Raw genomic sequence first — 22,624 nt, 5'->3', positions numbered from 1 at the left:
TAGTCAAGAAGAAAAAACAAAACAAAACAGCAAAAATAAAATAAATAAATAAATAAATAAAAACAATGAGAAGAAAAGGCATATTGTCTACAATGGGGGGAAACCTGTCATTAAACCTGAGATGCAGTGATACTCATTGGTGACCCCATGTTTGAGGAAAAAAGCTGCAACATCGCCCCCTTGGATGTCTCGATGGTAGATAAAACATGACAAAGACCCCTTTGGGTGGACCAATTTTCAAGGAAAGATGAGAAAGTGCTGATGATGTGTTGAAAATGTTGAAATGAGTAGACCTCGACAACAACATATGGCCAAGGGGGAGGGTACAAGAGCTGGGGTGGGGTGCTGTTCCCCAGTACAGCTGTAAGTTTAGCAACGGCCCTGCCAAAAGAAATATAGATTCTTGTTTTAAATATTACAGATTCTTAAAAAACAAACCAAACAAAAAATACTGTCACATTTTGCGGTTTCTGTGAATCATCTGTAGTTGTTTCTTAACCTATTTCACTATAGTCATGACAAAACGCTGAGGTCTAAGAAGGCCAAAAACCTCAAATATTAAGTGAAAAAAGTCTCAAGAGCAAATATTTTACAACAAAAGCAACCAGTTGGCCACAAGACTTAGTTTGGGCAGCTGTTGAATGTTGATGAGTCTCAACTCTCATTGTTCAAATACTGTAAGTCAAAGAGATTCAAAACGATATCAGAGGTGAGAAAAAAGATGAAGAGGATGATCCAAAAAGACGAGAAAACGCGACAGACCAAAATATGTTGGTTATGAACCATTCGTTCATATAATGAGATTCAGAAGATACTCAGTGTGGAAAGAAGGGAAGGGAAGAAACAGAGAAGACAAGGAAAGGAGGTGAAGAAGAGGGAGGAGGAGTAAATCAGTGTTGGAGACTCTGACGCGGAAGAGCAACCAGCCTCGGAAAAGGAAGAAGAAACCGTATATGAAAGCGGCCCCCCCCCGGCTGAGTTCGCCTTTGTTGAGGAACGTTTATCTCCAACCCTGCGGCGAGTTTTGAGTGTTTCTCACCGGGTTTCTCGTCTGTTTCTCCCGCTTGTGGGGCTACTGGTTTTGGACTGCATGGCTGACAGGTAGGCTGTGGATGTTACTGATCGCTTCTGAGAATAACATCATTCATCCTTTTGCTAGACTTCAAACTGCCGCGGACACACACACACACTCAACATCCAGCTTTACCAGATCGACGTTTAATCCTCCATCAAGCTTCCCGAGCGGGAGAGATCACACTGACCACGGCGCCCTCTGCTCCGTGCAGCGCCGCTGGGTGGCACCGCTGTCTCCGGGTGGAGGGGCTCTGATTTCGGCGTGGTGGACGATCGTCGAAACTGCTTGAAAACCGAGCCGTACTGCCTTCACGCGGACGCTCGCTCTGTGCTTTACAAAGGTGCTTATATGATCAACGTTTGAGGAGTTTGATATTCAGCGAGCCTGTGGTGCGAGAAGCTTTGGGAGACACGCCGGCCGCAGCGCACCCTCTGCCGGGCAGCACCTCTCGGTCCAGCCGATGGAATGACACTCAACCGGGTGTAAAGACGTCATATTTACCAGAAAACTAATCTCATTTGGATCAGAAAGTCGTGACCTGTTTGCCTCTCTGTATTTCTGGTCCTGGATAAGTAGCTGAAGGAAAAGCTCCAGGACAGACACCGAGCACGGAGCCGGTTCGCCCGTCTCAGCCGCTGTGTCCGGCCCGGAGGAATGACTCGCCACTGAACCTGGCCGTAGCCTGTGCTGTCGCCCTACCGTCGGTTTGTGTGTGTGTGTGGTAGGAGGACATGGCTGACTCCGGCCGGAACAGATCGGCGGACCCCGACGCCTCGGGCAGCCCTCTGAGCGTGAAGAAGAGGGCACAGCAATCCCCCGGCTGCCGGCCCAAGTACCAGAGCTCCGCACCAGGCCACTGCCTCAAGAAAGTCACCCTGACCAAACCCACCTTCTGCCACAGCTGCAGTGACTTCATATGGGGACTCGTCGGCTTCCTGTGCGAAGGTAAGACAGCATGAGTGTATCTCGTGTATTATTTATATTTCTCATCAGTTATTTCTAACAAAAAACTTGAACGCATCCTCTGCATAAGCGCATATACTCCCAATGGGAAATGAACCACCAACCCTGCTTGCTCTGCGTGTGAGGCTGTGGGTCACACTGAACAAGGTGTGTTTAGGCGTCCCTCCTCCGCCAGGTGAATGCTGTCAGGCAGTTAATGTGTGTGGTTCTGTGCAGAGGGAACCCAAACCCAAACGTGGAGCATGTCTATGAGACGAGACTGACTCGGCTGCAGTTTGAAACTTCTTTAAAGCAAAGAGTGTGTGTCATTACACTCAAAGTCACTGTGCGCACTGACATCTGATGATGATCCTCTGTCCTGTTTCCTTTCCTTTCATGTCTTTTATTTTTCATTCCTTCCTTTCCCTCCTGTTTCCACTCCTTTCAGCTTCCTTCTTTTCCTCCTCTTTTCTTTCCTTTTTGTCCTTTTTTCTTCCGTTCCTCTCTTTTTTCCCTTTCCTTTCTCACCACAACTTAATCAGGAATTCAACAGGCAAATCTAAGAGCAGATCCAAGACAGCACCCCCACAAACACACACACACACACACACACACACACACACACTCCACTCTGCCCAGCAACATAGTCGTTCATAGTCTGTGTGTGTGTCTGACGAAGTGTAAAGTGTCTGTTGTGCAGTCAAGTTGTGATTCACTTCTTCTGGTTGGCATGGCAACAGGCGGTGTGCTGTGTGACATGACCATCATCATCTTGGTCTTCATCACAAATGGCTGCACATGCATTGAAAGCTGCAGCTGAACAACAACAGCACCACCAGCAGCACATGGCTGGATTACATAACGTTCTCTTCTTTTAGCTGTCACTTGGATTAACACAAGCCTGTGATGTCATCAAAGTGCTGCATCTGCCTGTGGAATTGTCTATCACAATAAAACACCAAATCCATTTTTATCAAGACATCTGCGCTTCCACTTTTACTGAACATACACGGTCCAGATCCTGAATGATAATTCCAATTTGGTACAACTCTGACATTTTTGGTAGTTTTCATTATTGGTATCAGTTGTTGCACCAGCTGTGTTGTCTGAGGTCTGTGGACATGTGATAGCACTGAGAATAAGTCTGAAATGCCAACAGTGGTGGTTGACCGTTCAGACAGAGGAGGGTGATTTGTGCAGTTCAAAGGCAACAGGGAGTTTTGTAGTACTGTACCTAATGATTGTTTTTTTGTGTTTTTTTTTTTTTTAAATCAGCTGAATAATTATTTGGTGTCAGAAGATTTTAAAAGATATGAAATTGTCCCTCACAGATTACAGCCATCACAGAGCCCAAGTTGACATTTTCTGATGTAACAGTAATGCCATAGTCACAGTTTGTGAGATAAAATCAGACAACAGTCATATTGGTGAAGCTGCAGTTGAAGATAACTTTTAGTTTATTGCGTCATAATTTACTTTAACTGTTATTATCACATGAGTAACAAAATTGTTCCATCCTGCAGCATGGTAAAATGCAAATTTCCATTCACACTGCACATCAAAATAACAATTTGAATTACTCTGTATGTAAATATATAAATTGACTCGAGTGGTTGGTGTGGGGGTTCTCAAATGACTGATTAAGTCTTTGCTGATTCACTGGTTTTTAATAAGCAGTCTTTGTGATGCAACATATTTGAGGTGTATGTTAAGCTCCTACACGGGAAAAACATGGCTGATCTGTTTTTGTCCTTAAAATGTTGACTTTTGACTCAAACAGACATAAGTGTTTGACTGCAGGGGGTGGCTGAGGAGCTCAGTGTGTCAAACTGGCCAGAATGAGCATGTGAGGTTTACCACAATCGTGACAGAACAAACAGAAAACACCACAAACTAAATGTCAACTCGCGTGTCAGCTCACACGTTACATTTATTTAACTGACAACATCCTACAAAAGCAGTTTTTGTTTTGTTTTTATCCAAAGCGGCTTCATTTTAAAGCAAATTGTAGCATGTTTATGTTCTATTGCAAACTGTTCAAGTAGGAACTTGAAATCATCATTTTATCTGAACTGTGCAACGTTTCCTTCGTTTGTCCGGAAGAGAATAAAGAAATTCTTTAAATAGCCATAAATATAAAAAATATAAATACTGAAGAAGAGCGAGTCTGTATTCTAGTTGCCTTTAAAACTGTAGTTAATTTATTTTACATTTATTTTTTAAATATGAGCTTTGTGGATATTTCCTGCTATTCAGTTGAGGTCCCTTTGAATGCATTTGTGGGAGTTTTTTAAAATGCTTTTTATGAGCCCTTTAGAAACAGTTACAAGTTGCATTTAAAGGTCACAGTTAGCTGCAGAGAAAACTAACATTAGCAGGCTAATGTCTAATGTCTAAAAATTTGTTGTTCTTGTTGAAGATGAAACCACTGCTAGCGAACAAGTGGAAAGAAAACAAAATATATAAGTAATTGAGAAATAATAAGGTGTTTTGAACATTATTTTACAATTTTTTTTCTCAGTTTTTTTACTTGCTTTGAAGCCATAAAATATGTAAAATATGTATTCACGATGATTTAGCTAAATTTAGTTAGCTTGCTAATATTAGCACAAGGTAACTTGCCTCATTGCTAATAACATAGAGCTGCTTGGCAGTTTATCAGTTATCTTAAGCTTAAGCTTAAGTCAACTTAGCCAAGTTTCACTTGAAAAATAAATTTCAATCTTAATGAGACTTTAACCTAGATAAATACAAAAATTAAAGCATCATTTTATTCATCTTCTCTTATGCAAGCAAAATCTTATATTGGTTGTTACAATTTTATCTGTAATTTCAGTTCATTTAGACATATTTTTGCTATTTCTTAGCAAATAATTTCAGAGCACTACACTTGTAATGTTCCCAACAAATACATTTCTCCAGTACATAATTATGGTTAATACAGAATTAAAACTGAATCATAATACATTGTTTTTTTATGTTATTTGTCCGCAGCATAAATCCTGGATTCATTAATCATAGGTTTGAAATGTTATTCGTTAGATTGAGCCACTTTTAGTTTTTAACCCATTGATTGCGAGTTGTAGTTTTCTGTCAAGGTGACATGTTATCTTTAACTGAAAGTGATGATTAATCTAAGTAACATAGAAAATAACCTCAGATCGCTGAGCCTTCGCTTGGTCAAAAATGTGGTGGTGCCAAGAGAAATCAGATATTTTCATTTGTCTTGAACTTCTGCAAGCCAGCCTAACCAGCTGAAGGTCAGTGTTACTGGGGGTCTGTCGGGAATTGAACCTGATGGTGTTAGTGCCTTGCTTATTGTTCTTACTTTCGTCTTGATCTCCTTCTCAGTGTGTAACTTCATGTGTCATGAGAAATGCCTGAAGGTGCTGCGTTCAGTGTGTTCCTGCATGACTCCATCTCTGGTCCGGGTGAGTAACATACAGTGGCTGCCTCACTGAAACTTCAAACACATCGACATGATGTTTATTGATCAGCACAGCAGTGATCACTGAGCCTGACTGACTGCTACGCTGATCAATAAACCAGCCATAAACACGAACAAAAGAGTGGAAAGATGTTTCTTTCTCACCCGTTCTTTGGATTGAAATGTCAGCCACATTGTTTAAGTCATGTGCTTTGGCTGTCACTGTCACTTTGTTGGGTATTTAATTTGGTGGATTAATCCATCATTCGTCTGGTTAGTTTCTCATCTGATTTTCCAGCTGATATCATTCTGAACAATAACTGGACCTTTAAGTGAAAGCTAAACAAAGTTTTCTTTTCTACAAAGTGTGATCAATAACTCTGATCTCCTCAGCTGAGTCACAGATCCTGACACAGGAAATAATTATTTAGTGGTCGATTATTCTTAATTCTGCAAATTATCAGGAAATTGGAAAAAAATGTCCTTCACATGTTCCCAAATCAGACCAAAGTCCAAAAACTAAGAACTAGAAAAACCACCAGATGTCCAGCAATATTTTTTTAGCTGACAAATAACTAAAACAACTAAGAAATTCATCCAGATGAGAGGCATTTCTAAGGTATTTGTTGTTTTGTGCAATCAACATCCCACCATAAATGAAATGAATCCAGTTGGTTTTCTTTGGGTTCAGGGTCATGATCCATCCTTCATGCTGGCATCATATTCTGATGTTTTGGTGAAAACCAGCTGCAGGCCCTTTTAGTTCAGAGGCCACTGAGCTCTGGCCCTGTCACCCACAGCTCGGTGTTATATAACGTGTTGCTTTAGTAATGGTTCATGTCAGGGTCGGCTTACAGCACTTAAATCGATCTAGAATAATCAAAGAATAGATAATAATTTGTATGCTCTAATAGACTTGAGGACACGGTGAGGCTCTGATGGGCCTTTCATCAGTTTAATTAACTGTTTTTGTAAAATAACAGCTGTAAAATCAACTAGTTGTAAAAATAATAAATAATAAAGATCTCTTTGCCTCTGAGATGTAGTGGAGTAGAAGTAAAATGTAGCAAAAATTTGATATAATTAAGTACAAGTACCTCAAAATTGTACTTAAGTACCGCACTTGAGTGAATATACCTGGTTACTTTCCACCACTGCTCCTCCATCCTGTGGAGGCTGGAGAACTAATTGAGTAAACAGAGGTTAAATCCCCACATGTTTAAGGCTGACCTTTTGAACATGCATTTTATATACATATCAACATACTTTACAGCTTCCCTCAGTACGTATTTATGGCAGCAGGATGCACACAGTATCCTATTCTGGTTAACGTTAGCTTCAGGTGTGTTAACATAGTGTTGTTGCTGTCCCCTTCAGGTCCCGGTGGCTCACTGCTTTGGTCCGGCGGGTCACAAGAAACGTTTCTGCTGCGTCTGCAGGAAACCAGCAGAGGGAAACACAGCACTGCGTTGCGAAGGTGAGACCGAGTTCCAGCCATCATTATCTATGAACATACCCACTCAGATGCCCTGAGACTTTATGTAAATAGAGATAAAACCTGTAGAAATAGTGAATAACAAAGTTTATTTATGGAGTGGAAGTGATTTTATCAGCACAGTGAAATGTAAAGAAAACATTGTTGTTTTTTACAAAACAATTTCAACTCATTTAGTCCGTAAGTCAGCCTTCAGATTCGGACTGGCACCATTTCCACCAGGATTCATGTCTGCATTAGAGACTTACTGAATTAACAAACTCATAAAATCAACCATGAAATCCTGTAAAGGTGATCAGTAAAAATCTGAAAATCATGTAGATGAAGCCCAATGTAGCTGCTGTAAAGAAGAGCCGCACCCACTGTTATGGTTTCTGTATGTAGTTTTATTGCTGCCCACTTGGAATATTCAAATGTTGTAAATCACACCACTTTGCATGTCATTTTTCACACTTTACATGTTTTTTGCGTTATGTACTGCTGTACTTTGCTGTACTTTGCAGCTCAGACGTGCTGAAGGTCAGCTGTTCTGAGATAATTCACAGGAAACAGAGAGGGGACAGTGTGAAGAAAACAGGGTGTGACCTGCAGCCTCAGCAGCAGCACAGTTAGAGCTGGACAGCACGACGGAAAATTTTTCTCAGAGATATGCAGGTCCTAAAATTGCGAACCTCAACTCTTTATTTAAATATCACTGGGCTCAGATTCTTAATATGCAGTAATAGTGTTATGCAAAAAATAGAATTACACTGCTGTCATCCCTCAAAGCTGTCATTTTTTATTATTGTGAGAAGATGGTGATATCGTAGTGCAGATGAAGGAGCTTCATTTATATATATCACATTTCAGGTAATGAAACACTGACGCGAAGCAACAACTGCCAGAATCAATTCAGTGAAAATAGAATTAAACTAAATTGTAAAAAGTAGGTAAAATTAAATCATATGCAAATAGAGTAGAGCAAAGATACAGTTACACTGCAGAAATGAAGTTGTAAGCAGCACCAAGTGGTAGAGAAACCAATCAATCGGTCCATAAGTCAATCAGTAATGCACACATAAATCATCAGATTTTGTCTGTAATTAAAGACTGAAATTTCTAAAATGTTAAACTAGTGAAATACAGACTGCAAACTTCTTGCTGTGATCCCACATGACCAGGATTGCATGCCACCAATGTAATGTGTGTGTGTGTGTGTATGTTTCAGTGTGTGAGCTGCATATCCACGCTGACTGTGCCCCCTTCAGCTGTGCAGACTGTCGCAGATCTCACCTGGATGTCGCTCTGGAGGAGGTCAGTATCACCTCACTACCTCGAAATTCGCTAGTAAAAACTGGCACCAAAAAACAAAGAATTCATACACTAATAGAGACAAAATTTCACACAAATGTTGATGACATTTTTATGTTGAAAAGATCAAAGGTCAGCTTCACTGTGACATCATAATGTTTTCTGTCCACTATTCAGACCATATTTCACATGTGGTCACATAACGATCTGTTGAGGTGCCCCTCACCCCACTCAGTTTCCCAGTATCTCTGGATCAGTCTGCACAGTGATGACCTTTGACCTCTGATCCCATCACTGGGTTCTTGTAATGGTGGTGATCTGATCTGAAGTTCGTTTCATTTTTGTTGCCCAAAATCACAAATCTGCTGCAAAAGGACTTCATGTGCATATGCATAAATATTCTATAGTAAAACCATAACCCTGACTGAACGGTTGCAGCTTATAAGGAAAGTGTGTGTGTGTGTCTGACTGAGACTGGGTGTTATTGATCAGAGTTGAGTCTGATTGATCACCTCACACCTGCTGCTGTCATACACACCTCATACACAGATTTCCAGTGAGACATTCACTTAATTAAAAGGGGTGTGTGTGTGTGTGTGTGTCAATGTGGACTGTTTGATTGGTCAGCTGACAGGAAAGCAGCAGCAGAAACATGACCAACTGGGTCAGACTGGTTCTCAGCTCATTGACTGTGGAGAGAAACCAGTTGTGCCAGAGTGTTGACAGGAAGCAGTCATCCAGATCCAGTCAATACATTCAGTCAGAACATGGTTTTTTTGTGTTGGTGTGTCTTTCAATATGTCCTCTCACACTTTCTGTCTGTTTCTCTGAGCTACAAGCCTGTCGGTTCCTGCTGAACACGTAAATCCTTCGAAACACCTCGCAAAAATACACTTTCATGTTTAAAAAGGTTAGGTAATTTCTTAAAACAGCTGCTCACTGTAGTTTTTCCAATGAAAGAAGCAGGAAAAGTAGTGCATTTGTTAGGGACTATTTTTAGTGGTGGATTAATCCTTATTTTTCAATAAGAGGGGTGAACAGGAAGAGCACTCTAACTTGCCTTTTTTAATATAAAGTAAACTGGATCTACTTTCGGTACAGGATACATTTCACCACCACTGGAGGGAGGGTAATCTGGCGTCAGGGGCGAGATGCGAGGTTTGTCGGCGGTCGTGCGGCTCTTCTGATGCCCTGGCGGGGATGAGGTGCGAGTGGTGCGGCATCACAGTAAGTACCACATCACCCAGTCCTGCTATGGTTATATGTCGACTTACTCACAGTCATGGATGGACTGTCGGGATCCAGGCCTCGCTGAACTTCACTTTGTCCTCCTGGTTTGATCACTTGCTAATTGCTGTTTAAGAATTCAGAACAAATGAGTCACTGAGGATGTGGGGACGCGTCTCCGCACTGTCAAAGTTGCACATTGTTGTCTCGTTGTGAGATGACTGGAGATGATAAAACTGTTGGTCAGCTCATCTGAATCAGTTTTTAGTGTTTGCGCAGAGTAATAAATTGAACCAGCAGCAGTCAGTTGCACACTGGCTGTTGGCCAGACTTTTTTATTTAATTTGATTATTTCCTGTTGGGGGATAGACCTGAACGTAACAAACAAAAACGCATGAAGAAAAGCTATATTAAGGCCACCTAACACACCCAGATGAATCTCTGAATCACTGATGATCGATCAGCTCTGTCCTGTGTGTGTCGCCGAACATTTCTCATCTTGTCTGTCGTCTGTGCAGATTCATGCAGCGTGTTACCTCAGCGTGCCACCAGAGTGCACTCTGGGACGTCTGCGTTGCATGCTGCTGCATCCAGCCTGCGTCCGCCTCGATGCCAGAAACTTCAGCAAGATGCAATGCTACCGCATCACAGAGAGCTGCAGCCATGACCTGGGTACACGCACGCACAGAAACCACATCCTTTGTGATGCTGTTGACGCCAAACTGCATGTGAACCACTAACACTCGGCTCATTTCCTGACAGTTTTGCTCTGCTTGTCTGAGTGTGAAACTAAAAACAAGGTTTTTCACAAAACTGACGTAAATAATGGCAGCTCGACCTGCAGAGAACATGGTTCTGCTTAAGTTTAAAGGAAGAAAAGATCTCACGCACAAGTTAATCAAACAGAACTGCACAGTGAGATTCTGCCTGAAGTAGGTGGGGAAAATATTGTGGTTTTGGTGAACTGACCCTTTCTAAGAATGGAAAAATATTAGACTGTCAGAAATAAGTCGTTGTGAGGGGCTTTACGTGGTGCACGTGAATTTAGCAAATGAAACTAAAACAGAAAACTTCAGACTAAAAACATTATTTTTAGTACGTCAGATGTTCCTTTTGTGAACTAGATTTCTTTTTCTTTTGTGGAACATAGTTCCATGTGTGATGGGTCACATAAAATAAGCACTCGTGTTTTCAGACACTGACTGTTTCACTTCATGTTTTCATCAGATAACCCAGATGATGCTGATCCATCTGCTGCTGTGTCTAAAGACGGTCAGTTGGCTGCTTCAGAGTCAGGTCAGTTCATCTGTCCCAACATTCCCAGAGACATCAAATTTGTCGGGCTGAATTAAAAAATGATGCAATAGACATATAGAACAGAAGACAAGGAGTCTTGATTTCAAGATTTCACACTGTTCTCAAGAATCTAAGAAAAAGTTAGATTACAATCTGACTGTGCGTGTGTGTGTGTGTGTGCGCGCGTGTGTGCATGTGTTGTGTGTTGTGACCCACAGGGAAACAGTTTCTTAAAGTGTTTGACGGCGATGATGCAGTGAAGCGTGACTGCTTTCGATTGGTCTCCGTCCTTCGAGCCACGAAGAATGAGGAAGTGGTGGTGAGAGCTGGGCCCCTTCCCTAAAACTATTGCTACCACTACTACTGTTATTACTACTGTTATTATTAGTCTTATCTGATAGGAAACTAAATGTTTCCCCAGAAGGGTTGGTGCATTAACATACTGGTATTATTATGATCCATTTCATTCTAATTCATTATTGGCCATGTTGACATATACAGTACATTTCAGATTTCATTGTATCCTCCGTTCTGAACACAATTCCTTCTACTTTTACCACCATTGCTGACTCACTCTCACTGTTACTAAAAGTGGAGTACTACCAGAGCTGTTTGAGTGACTGCTGCCTCTTGTGCCACCTGGGATTATTGTCATCATGATCTCACCTGTCCCACTGCTGCTCAGTCTTTCCTAAAGCTGCAGTACCCTTGCTGTCCCGCAGGAGGCGGTGCTGAGGGCGTTCTACCTCCCTGATGAACCTCAGGACTACGAGCTGCACGAGATTGGTGGCATGCAGCGTCTTCATGGCGACGACATCTTGAACCGTAACGGCAGTCCAGACAACAGGAGCTCTCTGAAGGACGGAGGGGACGCCTGGCTGCTGAGGGCCAAACCTCGAGATGTTGATGTCATCAAGGTGTACGCAGGCTGGCCCAGGTGAGACGGACTCCGTATGGATTTGGGGGTTTAATGACAATGTCATTTTGCTCAAATGCGGTGGTATTTTTCAAGTTTGTTAATGAACCCGTCTGCTGTTTGTTTTAGGTCGGGTGCAGCTTTTGTCTCTGTCTCTGTCTCTAAGAGCAGCACGGTGGCTTCAGTCCTCACTGAGGTCCTCAGTCAGTTCCACAGACAGGTACATCAACCACCTGAGATTTACAGCTCAGACTAACGTTTGGTTTAGTCAGTGCAGAAAGCCAACAGCAAACCAACGAGAGACAACAAGTAACTTTCTGGTTACTGGATTTTATTACCTGTGGACAGAATTAGGCGATTATATGTGTAATCATGGAGTTTGCATGTTCTCCCTGTGCCTGTGTGGGTTTTCTCCGGGTTCTCCAGTTTCCTTCCACAATACCAAAAACATGCACATTAGGTTAACTGGCTACTCTAAATTGCCCCTTGGTGTGTGTGTGAGAGTGTGTGGTTGTTTGTCTTTGTGTGTTGGCCCTGCGATTGGCTGGCGACCAGTCCAGGGTGAACCCCGCCTCTCGCCCGTAGTCAGCTGGGATAGGCTCCAGCTCCCCCGCAACCCTGACGGATAAGCGGTATAGAAAATGGATGGATGGATGTGTAATCATGTACATATATATAAAATCATATGTATAACGATAATCATTTATTATCAAGCATTTTAAGTTTTTTTTATTTTAGCTCTGTCTAAAATGTGTGTGTGTGTGTGTTTTCTTTGGACAGAAAGAACTGCTGAGTCAATGCACTGTAATTTAAACCTCTGTGAGATAAAGCTGCTGTGTCTGAGGATGAATGAATCTTTGGTTTCTGTCAGAGCTCATGGTGATGAATGTGTGTTGTTTCAGGACGAAGACTCCTCCAGTTTCAGCCTGCTGGAGGTCTGCATGAGCAGCAAGCAAGGTGAAAACAAGTTATTATAACCTGAAGTCACTGTCGAGTGTTGAAGCTCTGTGGGAGAACACATCATTTACTCTCTGAACAGAATGTCGGGACCAGTGACGTATATAAAGATGTTCAACACACTGTACAAAAGTGAAGCCAAAATATCCCGTATGCCAGTGCTGCCATCTGCCTTGGTGATGTAATTTGGAGCCAAAGTCTGTGCAGTAGTGATTCGAGTTCCCACCCAAACACTTGTCTGAGCCAGGAGCAATGCTCAGCTGTCACACTGATCAGAAAAATGAACGCTTGAACAAACATCAACGTGATAAGGACTAACTAAAACAACAGAAACCACCTTTGGGAAAATTTATTTTATGTGTATTTGACCCATGTCCCATCTGCTGACATGGAGGGGGAAGGGGAGGGCCATGCAGATAGATGGGCTTCACTTTTGGGGGCTTTCATGTCGTCCATCCATATGGTCAGTGTTTTCATTTAGCAATGATAAACATTGACGTTAGCACGAAGTGAAGTTTGAACTGATGAACAGAAGGTTGTGACCTCCATATGTTTCTCCACCAGTACAAAGACAGACGCTGACTCCTCAGGAGAACATTCTGGACAAGCTGCAGGAGATCAGGAAGGTAGGAGGCGATAAAACTGCTGCAGCAGCACGACAGGCTGCACATAGTTCTCTCTTTTTTTGTGATGAAGTTTTTGGGTTTTTTTTTTTTATTGCATTCAATTTCAGCCTTCAAACTGTACTGCTGAAATGATGATGAGTTTGGTTTTCCCAGGTGTCTCTGCGTCAGATGAACCAGACTCGGTTTTACATCGTGGAGAACAGGAACCGGTCAGTGCAGGTCAGCCTGCTGATTGGGGGACTGCCCCCCCTGCTGACTAAAGAGGTGTACGCCCAGCTGATCCAGGAACACCTGATCATCAAGAGTGAGTCTGAGCCAAATCTACCTGAGCATTCACTAAAAAGTCCTTACGCACTTTACGTGCTGTAGTAAATTTTCAGATTACTGTCCTGTCTATTTCTATTTCTTCTTCTTCATCATCATCATCTTCATCTTCTTCTTCTTCCTAAGGTCAGCTCACTACAGGTATCACTCTCCCTCTCTGTCTCTGCAGGTCACCTGGTCACCATCAGCCACATTTATGCCAGTCAAGGTGAGACGGTTGTCATGGAAACCACCTTTCTTATGACATCAGGGACATTGTGAACTGAAAATGAACTGTAACTGTAACCGAATGCAGCCCAGAGAAACCAAATAACACCATCCAAATGCATGTGTGCTCAGGTGCGCTGGTGTTGCAGATCTCGTGTTTCTCTGAAGCAGAGAGGATCTACATGCTGGCTAAAGACACAACCGTCAACAACAAGACACTCACTTCACTCATCATCCCAAAGATTGAGGTAACTCCTGTGGAGTCTGCAGATAAGAGCTGTGTGTCATCAGGCCGCCATGACAAACACTCTGACTGTGAACTTGTAGTTCTGTTCAGTGACTGTTCTTGTCGTCCCTCAGAACGACAAGCTGGGAGAAGACGTCTGTCCTCTGCTAGTGTTTGTCAACCCAAAGAGCGGCGGCCTGAAAGGCAGAGAGCTTCTCTACAGCTTCAGGAAACTTCTGAACCCTCATCAGGTCTTTGACATTTCCAACGGCGGACCGTTGGCTGGGTGAGACTTGAAGTTTTACTGTTGTCCAATAAGGAGGTAAATGAGGACTGTGGATGAAGAATATCTCAGTCCAGATTACAGGGGTGATGGGGGATTTTTACTTTTGGTTAATCCCGGCACTTGTAAGGGATCATTTGTGATTTTCTACATTTTAGAAATCAGATTTACTTTTTGTTAGGGTTGTTTCAGTTGATTTCTCTCTGAAAATCAACCTGAACAGACCTGAAACTCATTTCCAAAAAGTCATCAATCTAAAATTTCATTTACAAAAAAGGTAGTTTTCATGAAATGTTCTGTTCCTTTAAATGTTCAGGACAGCAGGAGTCCGTTTACATGGACACACCAAAACAAATAGAAAAGACAAAGAAATCAGGTTATACAGGAAATCACTGACACTGAAGTCAGCATGGCTGGTTGATTTATTTATGTTGAAAGGGAGAGTGCATCTCTACATGTGGTTCTATATCAAGTAACATGCACTTATCCAAGAAATTCTTCTAGGAGAAATAAAGCCGGGACATTTGGTGTCTTATAAAACAGGTTTATCTACACGAGACGTTCCAGAAATCACATTACTGTCGAACGTATTTTGATGCACGTAAACAGACTGCTCACATTTTTATCTTGGCTGCTGCTGAGGCAGTAACAACAAGAGGCCTTTGGTCGCTGACAGCCTGTTCTCCGTTCCTCCCCTCTGCTCCAGCCTCCATACATTCCACGAGGTTCCCAGGTTTCGGGTGTTGGTCTGTGGGGGCGATGGGACAGTGGGCTGGGTGCTGGGAGTCCTGGAGGCTATCCGGCACAAAATGGTCTGTCGAGAGCCGCCCATCGGCATCGTGCCACTGGGAACAGGTTAGACAAATCGCTGCTGCATTTTAAGGATTCAAGGATTCAAGGAGCTTTATTGTCATTTCACACATGTAGAAACATGAGGTGGAACGGAATTAGTTTCCCTGGTCCCGTTATAAGCCCAATAACCAACAAATACTAATGCTATAAATATAAAAACAACACTATATAAATGTAAAAACAACCAGAATAACAAGATATAACCGGTGAACAGGGACCAGCTGGCAACAATATTTACAGCAGTATTGCAGAATTGTGCAAATGAAGGAATAGTGCATAGTTCTGTGAGTGCATAGTTAATTTGATCAGTTCAAAGTTAGCCTCACATACTAACGTGAAATTTCTTTATTTTTATATTTTAGTTTTATGAATAATGTCAACTCTGAAACTGAGTTCTACGTGCTGAGTTCTGAGTGCCTACATTTACGAGGATTCATCCTTTAGCTTCTAAAACTGATTTTTGGAAGTTATTTTAGCTTGTGATGCAGTGACTTCACAGCTGACCACTTTTGGCTGGACAACATTAGAGATGTTTCCTAGCAACAGAAGTCCTAACTAGTTGAGACACTTTTTTTAAGTTTAGTAAATCATTAGTTTGATTTAATCTTCATGAAGACCTGCTATGACTCAGTCCTGTAGAATCGGACATGAAGAACTATCTGTTGAGGCAGTAACGAGTACTGAAGTGTATCCTGTCTTGTCAGGTAATGACTTGGCTCGAGTCCTCCGCTGGGGAGCAGGTTACAGCGGCGAGGACCCCCACCACATCTTGGTCTCTGTTGACGAGGCAGACGAGGTCCTGATGGACCGATGGACCATCCTGTTGGACGCCCAGGACATCTCTGAAGATGGAAAGGACAATGGCTTCCTTGAGCCACCCAAGGTCTGGTTCAGGTGCTGTAGGACAGTCAGGACTATTTATTACCTTGTTAGGTTTTCATAAATCAGTCCCTCAATTCTGGATCTTCACTGAAGCTCTGCATGTGGCTGATGAAATGTTTTACAAAAAAACCAAAAATAACTTGAAGAGCTTTAATCTTTAATTCAGTTTGGATCTTGAAGCTGAAATATTAGAGCCGCTGAAACATCTATGAAAAAACATCAAGTTTTGACATACTAGTTCGTTTTTAATTCTCAGCTGTAGTGCTTTTCCAATGGCCCAGAATCTACTCCAAGTTTGTTACCTTAATACTGATTATATAATCACTGCACTTTACTGTATAGTCTCTTCACACGTCACATTTTCTTTTTTGTTACTGTAACAGATTTCTATCTTTCTCCTTGTCTCAGATTGTGCAGATGAACAACTACTTTGGTCTTGGCATCGATGCGGAGCTGAGCCTCGACTTCCACCAAGCCCGAGCAGACGAACCGGATAAATTCACCAGCAGGTAAACTTAAGCTCACTTCACTTCCTTCTGACTGAGCTAAGTCATAAAGACTTCGTTCACCGTCTGCTCGTCCCACTTCTTGTCCTCCTGCACAGGTTCCATAACAAAGGAGTGTACGTGAAGGTCGGTCTGCAAAAGATCAGCTACACCAGGAGTCTCCACAAAGAGCTGCAGCTTCAGGTGGATGCCCAGGACGTCCCATTACCCAATATAGAGGGACTGATCTTCCTCAACATACCCAGGTAACACACACATCACACACACAGGTGTCACAGAGGGACAAACATCATTGTGACCTCACACTTACCTTCCCCTGTGTGTGTGTGTGTGTGTGTGTCTAGTTGGGGTTCTGGAGCTGATCTCTGGGGGTCAGAGGTCGACAGTCGCTATGGGAAACCCAGCATCGATGACGGCCTGCTGGAGGTGGTTGGGGTGACCGGGGTTGTCCACATGGTGAGATAATCCACAACACACACACACACACACACACAGGTTGAAACCTCTGAACCTAGAGCTGAATTACAAAATATCGCGTGTGTGTGTATAGGGCCAGGTGCAAAGTGGTATGCGGTCCGGGATTCGTATTGCTCAAGGGAACTACATCAGGCTGATGGTGAGCAAACCCATACCTGTCCATGTAGACGGAGAACCGTGGATCCAACCACCTGGGCACATCATCATCTCTGCTGCTGGACCAAAGGTGCACACTGCTTGTTCCTGTGGGGCACCTGTAGTTTGTCTTTTTGTTTCAGTGTTTTTATCATTAGTATCTGTCTTTCTGTCCCACCACATACTGAAGTGATTTACCTTTGGTTTGTTATAGTCTGTAGATGATCTGTATTCAACCGGTCGGCATGTTGTTTGCCTGCAGGTCCGGATGCTGAGGAAGTCCAAACAGAAGCAGAAGAAGTCATCAGCTGGTGTGAAGGATGGACGCTCTGAGAGTCCATCCTCCAGAGACGGTGGACACTGACTGAGCAAGCTGAAAATCAGCGTCCACCCTTTTACCTGCTTCCTGCTGCACCTCTTGGTGCCAGCAGCCAGCTGTGATTTCACCCATGTAGCTTTGTAGCATCGCCAATGGGCCGCAGATCAACTCGGAGAAGGAAGAAGGTTTGACTTCCACAGCCTGCACATCACGGGAGGACATCCTGAATTACTTTGAGTTTGGCCTAACTGGGATCACATCTCCATCCTGCTGACCAAACATAGAATTCACAATAACCACAGTCAAAATTCATTAACTAAAATAGATGGGTTTTCTTTAACTTAAAAAGCAAGAGTAACAAATGACTAATAGGCTCCTAACAGGATTTATGAATAGATTAGCAAGTTGCTAACTGTTTACAGTTGCTCAGTATGGATGAGCTTGGGAGTTGAACAAAAAAAAAAAAATCTATAAAAGTATTTAACATAAGTTGTTAAATTTCTGTTTCTCACATGTGACTGTATTTGTACAGTAAGTAGCCGTAGCCTCGGTGTCATATGTTGTCTTAGCTTTGGTTGTGAAAGATAACGTGCAGCTATAGATTCTGACCTCAGTGTGCCAAACCGTCAGTGGAGAATATGAAGAAACTGAGTACTGAATCCCTCCTGACGAGGCTGAGGGGCCTTTCTCTAAGCTGTGACCACATTTTGTCTTTTCTGATTCACACTGAACTGGCCCTCTTCCTCTCTTGTGTGTAATCCTTAAGTCATGCTGGTTTCAGACAACGTTCGAGTTCAGATTCTTGGATGATGCATTTTATGCTGAAAGGAAAACTAGAACTTTAAAGAGACTGTAATAAGTAGTACATAATATGGCTAAGCGATAACACAAAGTTAGAGCTGCCGAACATGAGCTACAAATAAGCTGACCTGCTGCAGGGGATGGTTTTTTTTTTAATTAGAGCACAGTCTTCCTCATGACTACAATACAAACTGAGCTGCAGCTTACACCGTATTTCCAGCTAATGCTAACATACTGATGTCTGTTACAGTAGCAGTTAGCCTCAGACAGCCTATCAGAGAGCAGTCAACCCAAACTTTACAACAGACAAATCTCTGCTGTGGATTCTTTTTTGTAAGGGATGACAAAGTTTTTTTAGTAAAGGCCCTTTCCCCCACAAAATCCATGTTTACTCCCACTAATTGTCTAAAATACTTGCCAACCTGGACCAGACACGAGCTACAAAACGCTTCATTACAGAGCAAATACCAGCTCACTCCAATGCCCAGTTCAGGGAGTGGTTTAACAAAAACCATCCTGCCACTTACTCTTTTACTTTTTACTATTTGAACACCAATGTTGTTATTAGTCAACAACATGGAAGAAGATCACAGTTGCATTCAAATGAATTGAATTTGCTGCAGAGTATTTCTGTCATTATTCCTGTCAGGGCGACCAGGCAGAGTCCAGACGCTCCATCACAGTTTGCTCTGTTACCTGGAAACCCTGCCCTTAAAGGGAACGTTTCAAAGATGAGGCTCAGCTGGCAGTTTGTACTCAAACAGCCTCTGACTGAAAGACGGAGGAGAATTTTCTGAACTTCGTCCACATTCCCAGAGATGCAGAATGTAAAGAAACACAGCCTGTAATGGACACTGAAGCAAGCAAGGGACCTGAAGGTCTCAGCTCCTGAAGTAGCCACAAGAGTATTTATTCACTGTACTTTGATTGTGATATTTAGTTTTAATCCAGGATTGACGTTAACTGATTTACAGTTTGATGTATTTTGGTGCTAGAAGGTAACACGTGTTATAGTTCTGTGTTTAACTTGAAATTCAAAGATTCTATTTTTATTCAGAGCCTTAAACCAAATGTAGATCGCGGTGAAGGTTTTTGGCTTTGAATAAACAAAGGTCTGAGGACGAGTGCTAATGCGTCAGTGGCATAAATTGTTAATCCTCACTGACGTGAGGAGTCAGTAGTCAGGTTGTGTACTGACAGTAGGATGTAGCTGTGAGTAGTTTAAACTGTACAGGTACTGTCAGTGTTTTATTACATGCATGAAGTGCTGCAGTTCTGAGTCTTGTTAGTACAGCGTTTTATCTTCTCATCTGTCCGCCACCGCCATTAAAGAACCATGACTGCTGGTTTTACATGGTTAAACTGTAAGCTTCATCGTTTTCAGTTCATTTCTGTGAAAATCAGCTTGCTTCCAAACTTGCTGCACAGAGATGGTTTAGTATTTGTTTTTGAAAAGTCTTCTTTCACAATGCATTCAAGATACTTAAAGAGCTGATAATCTTTAGACAAAAGTAAAGTTGTAAAGCTGCAGAGTAGCTGCTGCAAGTGCTTGCAAAAGGATATACACCTATCCATCCATCCATTTTCTATTGTGCTTATCTGTCAGGATGGCAAGGGGAGATGGAGCCTATCCCAACTGATTATGGGCTAGAGGTGAGGTACACCCTGCACTGGTTGCATCAGTTATTTTGTTTGTTATATTACCAAAACGTTTATTTTATCACTGAAAAATCATAGTTCCATTTTTAGTGATTTTTTTTTTTTCTAAATATTTTCCGCATTGGACATTGCATGAAAAGATTTCCTCTACAGAGCAATACCACTAGATCCCAGGTCCTGAAAGATAAATCGATGATATGAAAATAACATCTTTCAGCACTTCTGTAATGGTATCGTATAACTTACTAAAACTGACTGATGGGATCAGCAGAAATTTTCATTTCTCTGCAAGTTGATCTGACAGACATGAACTGAAATAAAAACCCAAGGTTTTGATTTGTGGCAATATAAAGTTCAGACAGTTTGTTATTAATGAGCTGAAAGAATCAGCAGCCTCAGTCTTCAGACCAAACAAAAGTTCCTGCAGCTGATGTTCCACCACTGAAGATTAATCTTTAATTAATCCAGATTTTCACCTCTTTGAGTAAGTCCAGACTGGAGAAATGAATGACAAAAAGCCACTTTCATGCTTCAGTTGTGCACAATTTAATAATCTGAAGCTTCAGTTCGTTTATCTAGCAAATATTCTGCATATGCATCGTTCTAGACACAGATTTGGTTTATTTGGTTTTATTTCACTAGAATTTAAAATAAAGTTTGGTTGGTTTGAATGAAACTTGGAGAAAACTACACCTGATGTAGGTTTTAATTTTTCTGCTTTTTGAGCCGTTAAAAACATTTCCTCCACATCCACAACAGTTATTGTTTGGAAAGCCTAAATGGGTTTTCCCTCCCTTGGATTTTCTTCAATGCCATACACAGCTTTCATTAGTTGCTGGATGTCAGGAATGTGCTTCAGTGTGAGTTTTCTTGCTGATTGTCTGCTTGTCTGTGTCCGTCGTACCTCACAGTGTCTGACTCACTTGTCGTGGTTAAGCTTCAGGCCACGTGTTGGTTTGGTGAACTCTGCCTAGTGCCTCATTCAAACGCTTGGACAGCCTCAGTGCCCTGATGTTTAACCTGTGTGTGCAGCGTAACGTGCTGAGCTGTTGTGCCTCTAGATGTTATCTCAACTTTTCTTTTGCCGTTACAATGTTTTCAGTTTTTACCTGAGGTTTTATTGAATAGATGTATATTTTTGCAGACAGAAGCTGTTTTTGTTTTCATTTCAGCTGTAAAATTTTAATCGTAAATTGCACTAATTGTTTCATAAATGCTCTTAGATGTGACGTTCAGGTTATTATGAATGTTGTAACAACTAAAGCCAAATATAAAGTACATATATAGTATATATGTTTAAATAACTGATTCTTATGTGTTCAATCATAATAAACTAAAGGTCATCTAAGATCTAAAGACATTCTGATTTCTGTCAAATTTCTTGATTTGATAACACTTTATGTTGAGTGACAAAGTTAGAGTAGTTCTCGGGGAACAAATGAGAAACTAACTGCTAGTTAACAATTAGGTAATGAGCAAATATTGATCAGTTTTATAGAGTGACTAATGATTAGTTAGTTAGGACTTTATCAAACTGTTCTGTAAAATCAGCTCAACGTCCATGTATCTCAGTCTAAGATTTTTGTTCCACTAGATTTAACCATTTATTATTTAAGGGCACAATTACTTTCAAAATAGTTCAAAATCGCTCAGATAAATGCGCTCAAAGTAAATAAATAGATGCATCAGTGTTCCCAGGGATTGTGGAAGAACTAGCTCAATACAAAAACTACGGCTGGTAATATTTAATCACATAATGCTCATTCTTTCAAAGTCTATTCCAAAGCTGAAAAAGTTTAGAACTTTTTTCCTGTAAGATTCGTGAGAGAATGCGTGTGAAGTCCCAGAACAGAGCTGTGCTGCTGCTGTGTTTGACCAGCAGGGGACAGAAGACCAAAAATTTACCCCAAACCAAAGATGTTCTATGATTGTTATGAGGGCTCACTTTCCATTGAAGCTAATGTACTTTGCTCACTCATTTCTTCTCTCTCGTTACATCTGCCTGGTACTCCCTACTCCCCTCTACTCAAGCCCAGTGATGTTCAGTGGTGAAAAGTAAATACAGTACAAAACTGAAAATAAAGGGCCAAGGAATTTAAACTAAAAGGAAGTTAATGTGCGTTTTTGATTTTATTTATATCATACGACCTTGACTTATTGAATGGGTGTTTATTTATTCTTGTTTTAATTACCTGCTCTTGTTTTTATCCCAAATGCACTTTCAGTTGCGGCTCTTTTCAGTTTCATTGTATAGGTATGTAACAAGCCATCCAGTGCGTCATAGATGTAAAAAAATGGGGAAAAAACATCGCCCAGCAAGGCAGTTGAATTTAGACTTAACAACTTGTTCTACACACTCACGAGGTCCTAGCTGGGCCTGACTGTGTACAAGCGTGTTCTCCAACCTCGTATCGACCAGCTAGCAGAGTTATTCACATGCATTTTCAAACTCTCTAATCCTACACAGTCTCCACGTACCTTAAATACACCACCGCCGGGCCCGTTTTCGACAAACTTGTGACTCCAGTCGCTCTTAGATGATATTTTAAAATGATTTGAACCACAGGTATTCAACCACGTCAGAGACACTGTCGCACCTTATCCAGAACAACACCAGTTTACCTCCGACTGAGGACATCATCTGTGTGGATTCTTAAAGAGCAAAGAACAAAAGTTTAAAATGTAAAATAAATATTATTTAA

The 22,624-nt window shown here is 41.7% G+C and overlaps 1 protein-coding gene and 1 long non-coding RNA gene across 4 annotated transcripts; one reads left to right on the top strand and one right to left on the bottom strand.

The window, feature by feature from the left end:
- Positions 1-723: 723 nt before the first annotated feature.
- LOC124067727 (diacylglycerol kinase theta) lies at positions 724-21,282 on the top strand. 2 transcript variants are annotated; one of them, XM_046405284.1, is made up of 24 exons: positions 724-1,101; positions 1,801-2,020; positions 5,369-5,448; positions 6,822-6,921; positions 8,147-8,232; positions 9,331-9,456; positions 9,975-10,128; positions 10,684-10,752; positions 10,971-11,071; positions 11,475-11,689; positions 11,798-11,888; positions 12,571-12,625; positions 13,190-13,251; positions 13,405-13,555; positions 13,745-13,783; positions 13,915-14,030; positions 14,143-14,294; positions 14,998-15,146; positions 15,848-16,026; positions 16,434-16,534; positions 16,630-16,776; positions 16,876-16,987; positions 17,082-17,234; positions 17,406-21,282. In XM_046405284.1, the coding sequence occupies exons 2-24, from the start codon at positions 1,807-1,809 to the stop codon at positions 17,505-17,507; spliced, it is 2,754 nt and encodes a 917-aa protein (XP_046261240.1). In that variant the 5' UTR covers positions 724-1,101; positions 1,801-1,806; the 3' UTR covers positions 17,508-21,282. The 2 variants fall into 2 exon arrangements, with proteins under 2 accessions (XP_046261240.1, XP_046261239.1); XM_046405283.1 differs by having other exon boundaries at positions 725-2,020.
- LOC124067728 lies at positions 16,824-22,616 on the bottom strand. Of its 2 annotated transcripts, XR_006844807.1 has the most exons (5): positions 22,401-22,616; positions 17,543-17,729; positions 17,342-17,414; positions 17,164-17,251; positions 16,824-16,951 (listed from the first exon to the last, which is right to left on the bottom strand). It is a non-coding gene; the product is annotated as an uncharacterized LOC124067728 (long non-coding RNA). The 2 variants fall into 2 exon arrangements; XR_006844808.1 differs by lacking the exon at positions 16,824-16,951 and having other exon boundaries at positions 17,148-17,262; positions 22,401-22,615.
- Between the last annotated feature and the right edge of the window lie 8 nt (positions 22,617-22,624).

Source organism: Scatophagus argus, chromosome 12, assembly GCF_020382885.2.
Source record: "Scatophagus argus isolate fScaArg1 chromosome 12, fScaArg1.pri, whole genome shotgun sequence".
NCBI classification, from domain to species: Eukaryota; Metazoa; Chordata; class Actinopteri; family Scatophagidae; genus Scatophagus; species Scatophagus argus.
Note: the sequence above shows the minus strand (reverse complement) of the source record. Positions and strands in the feature narration are given on the sequence as shown.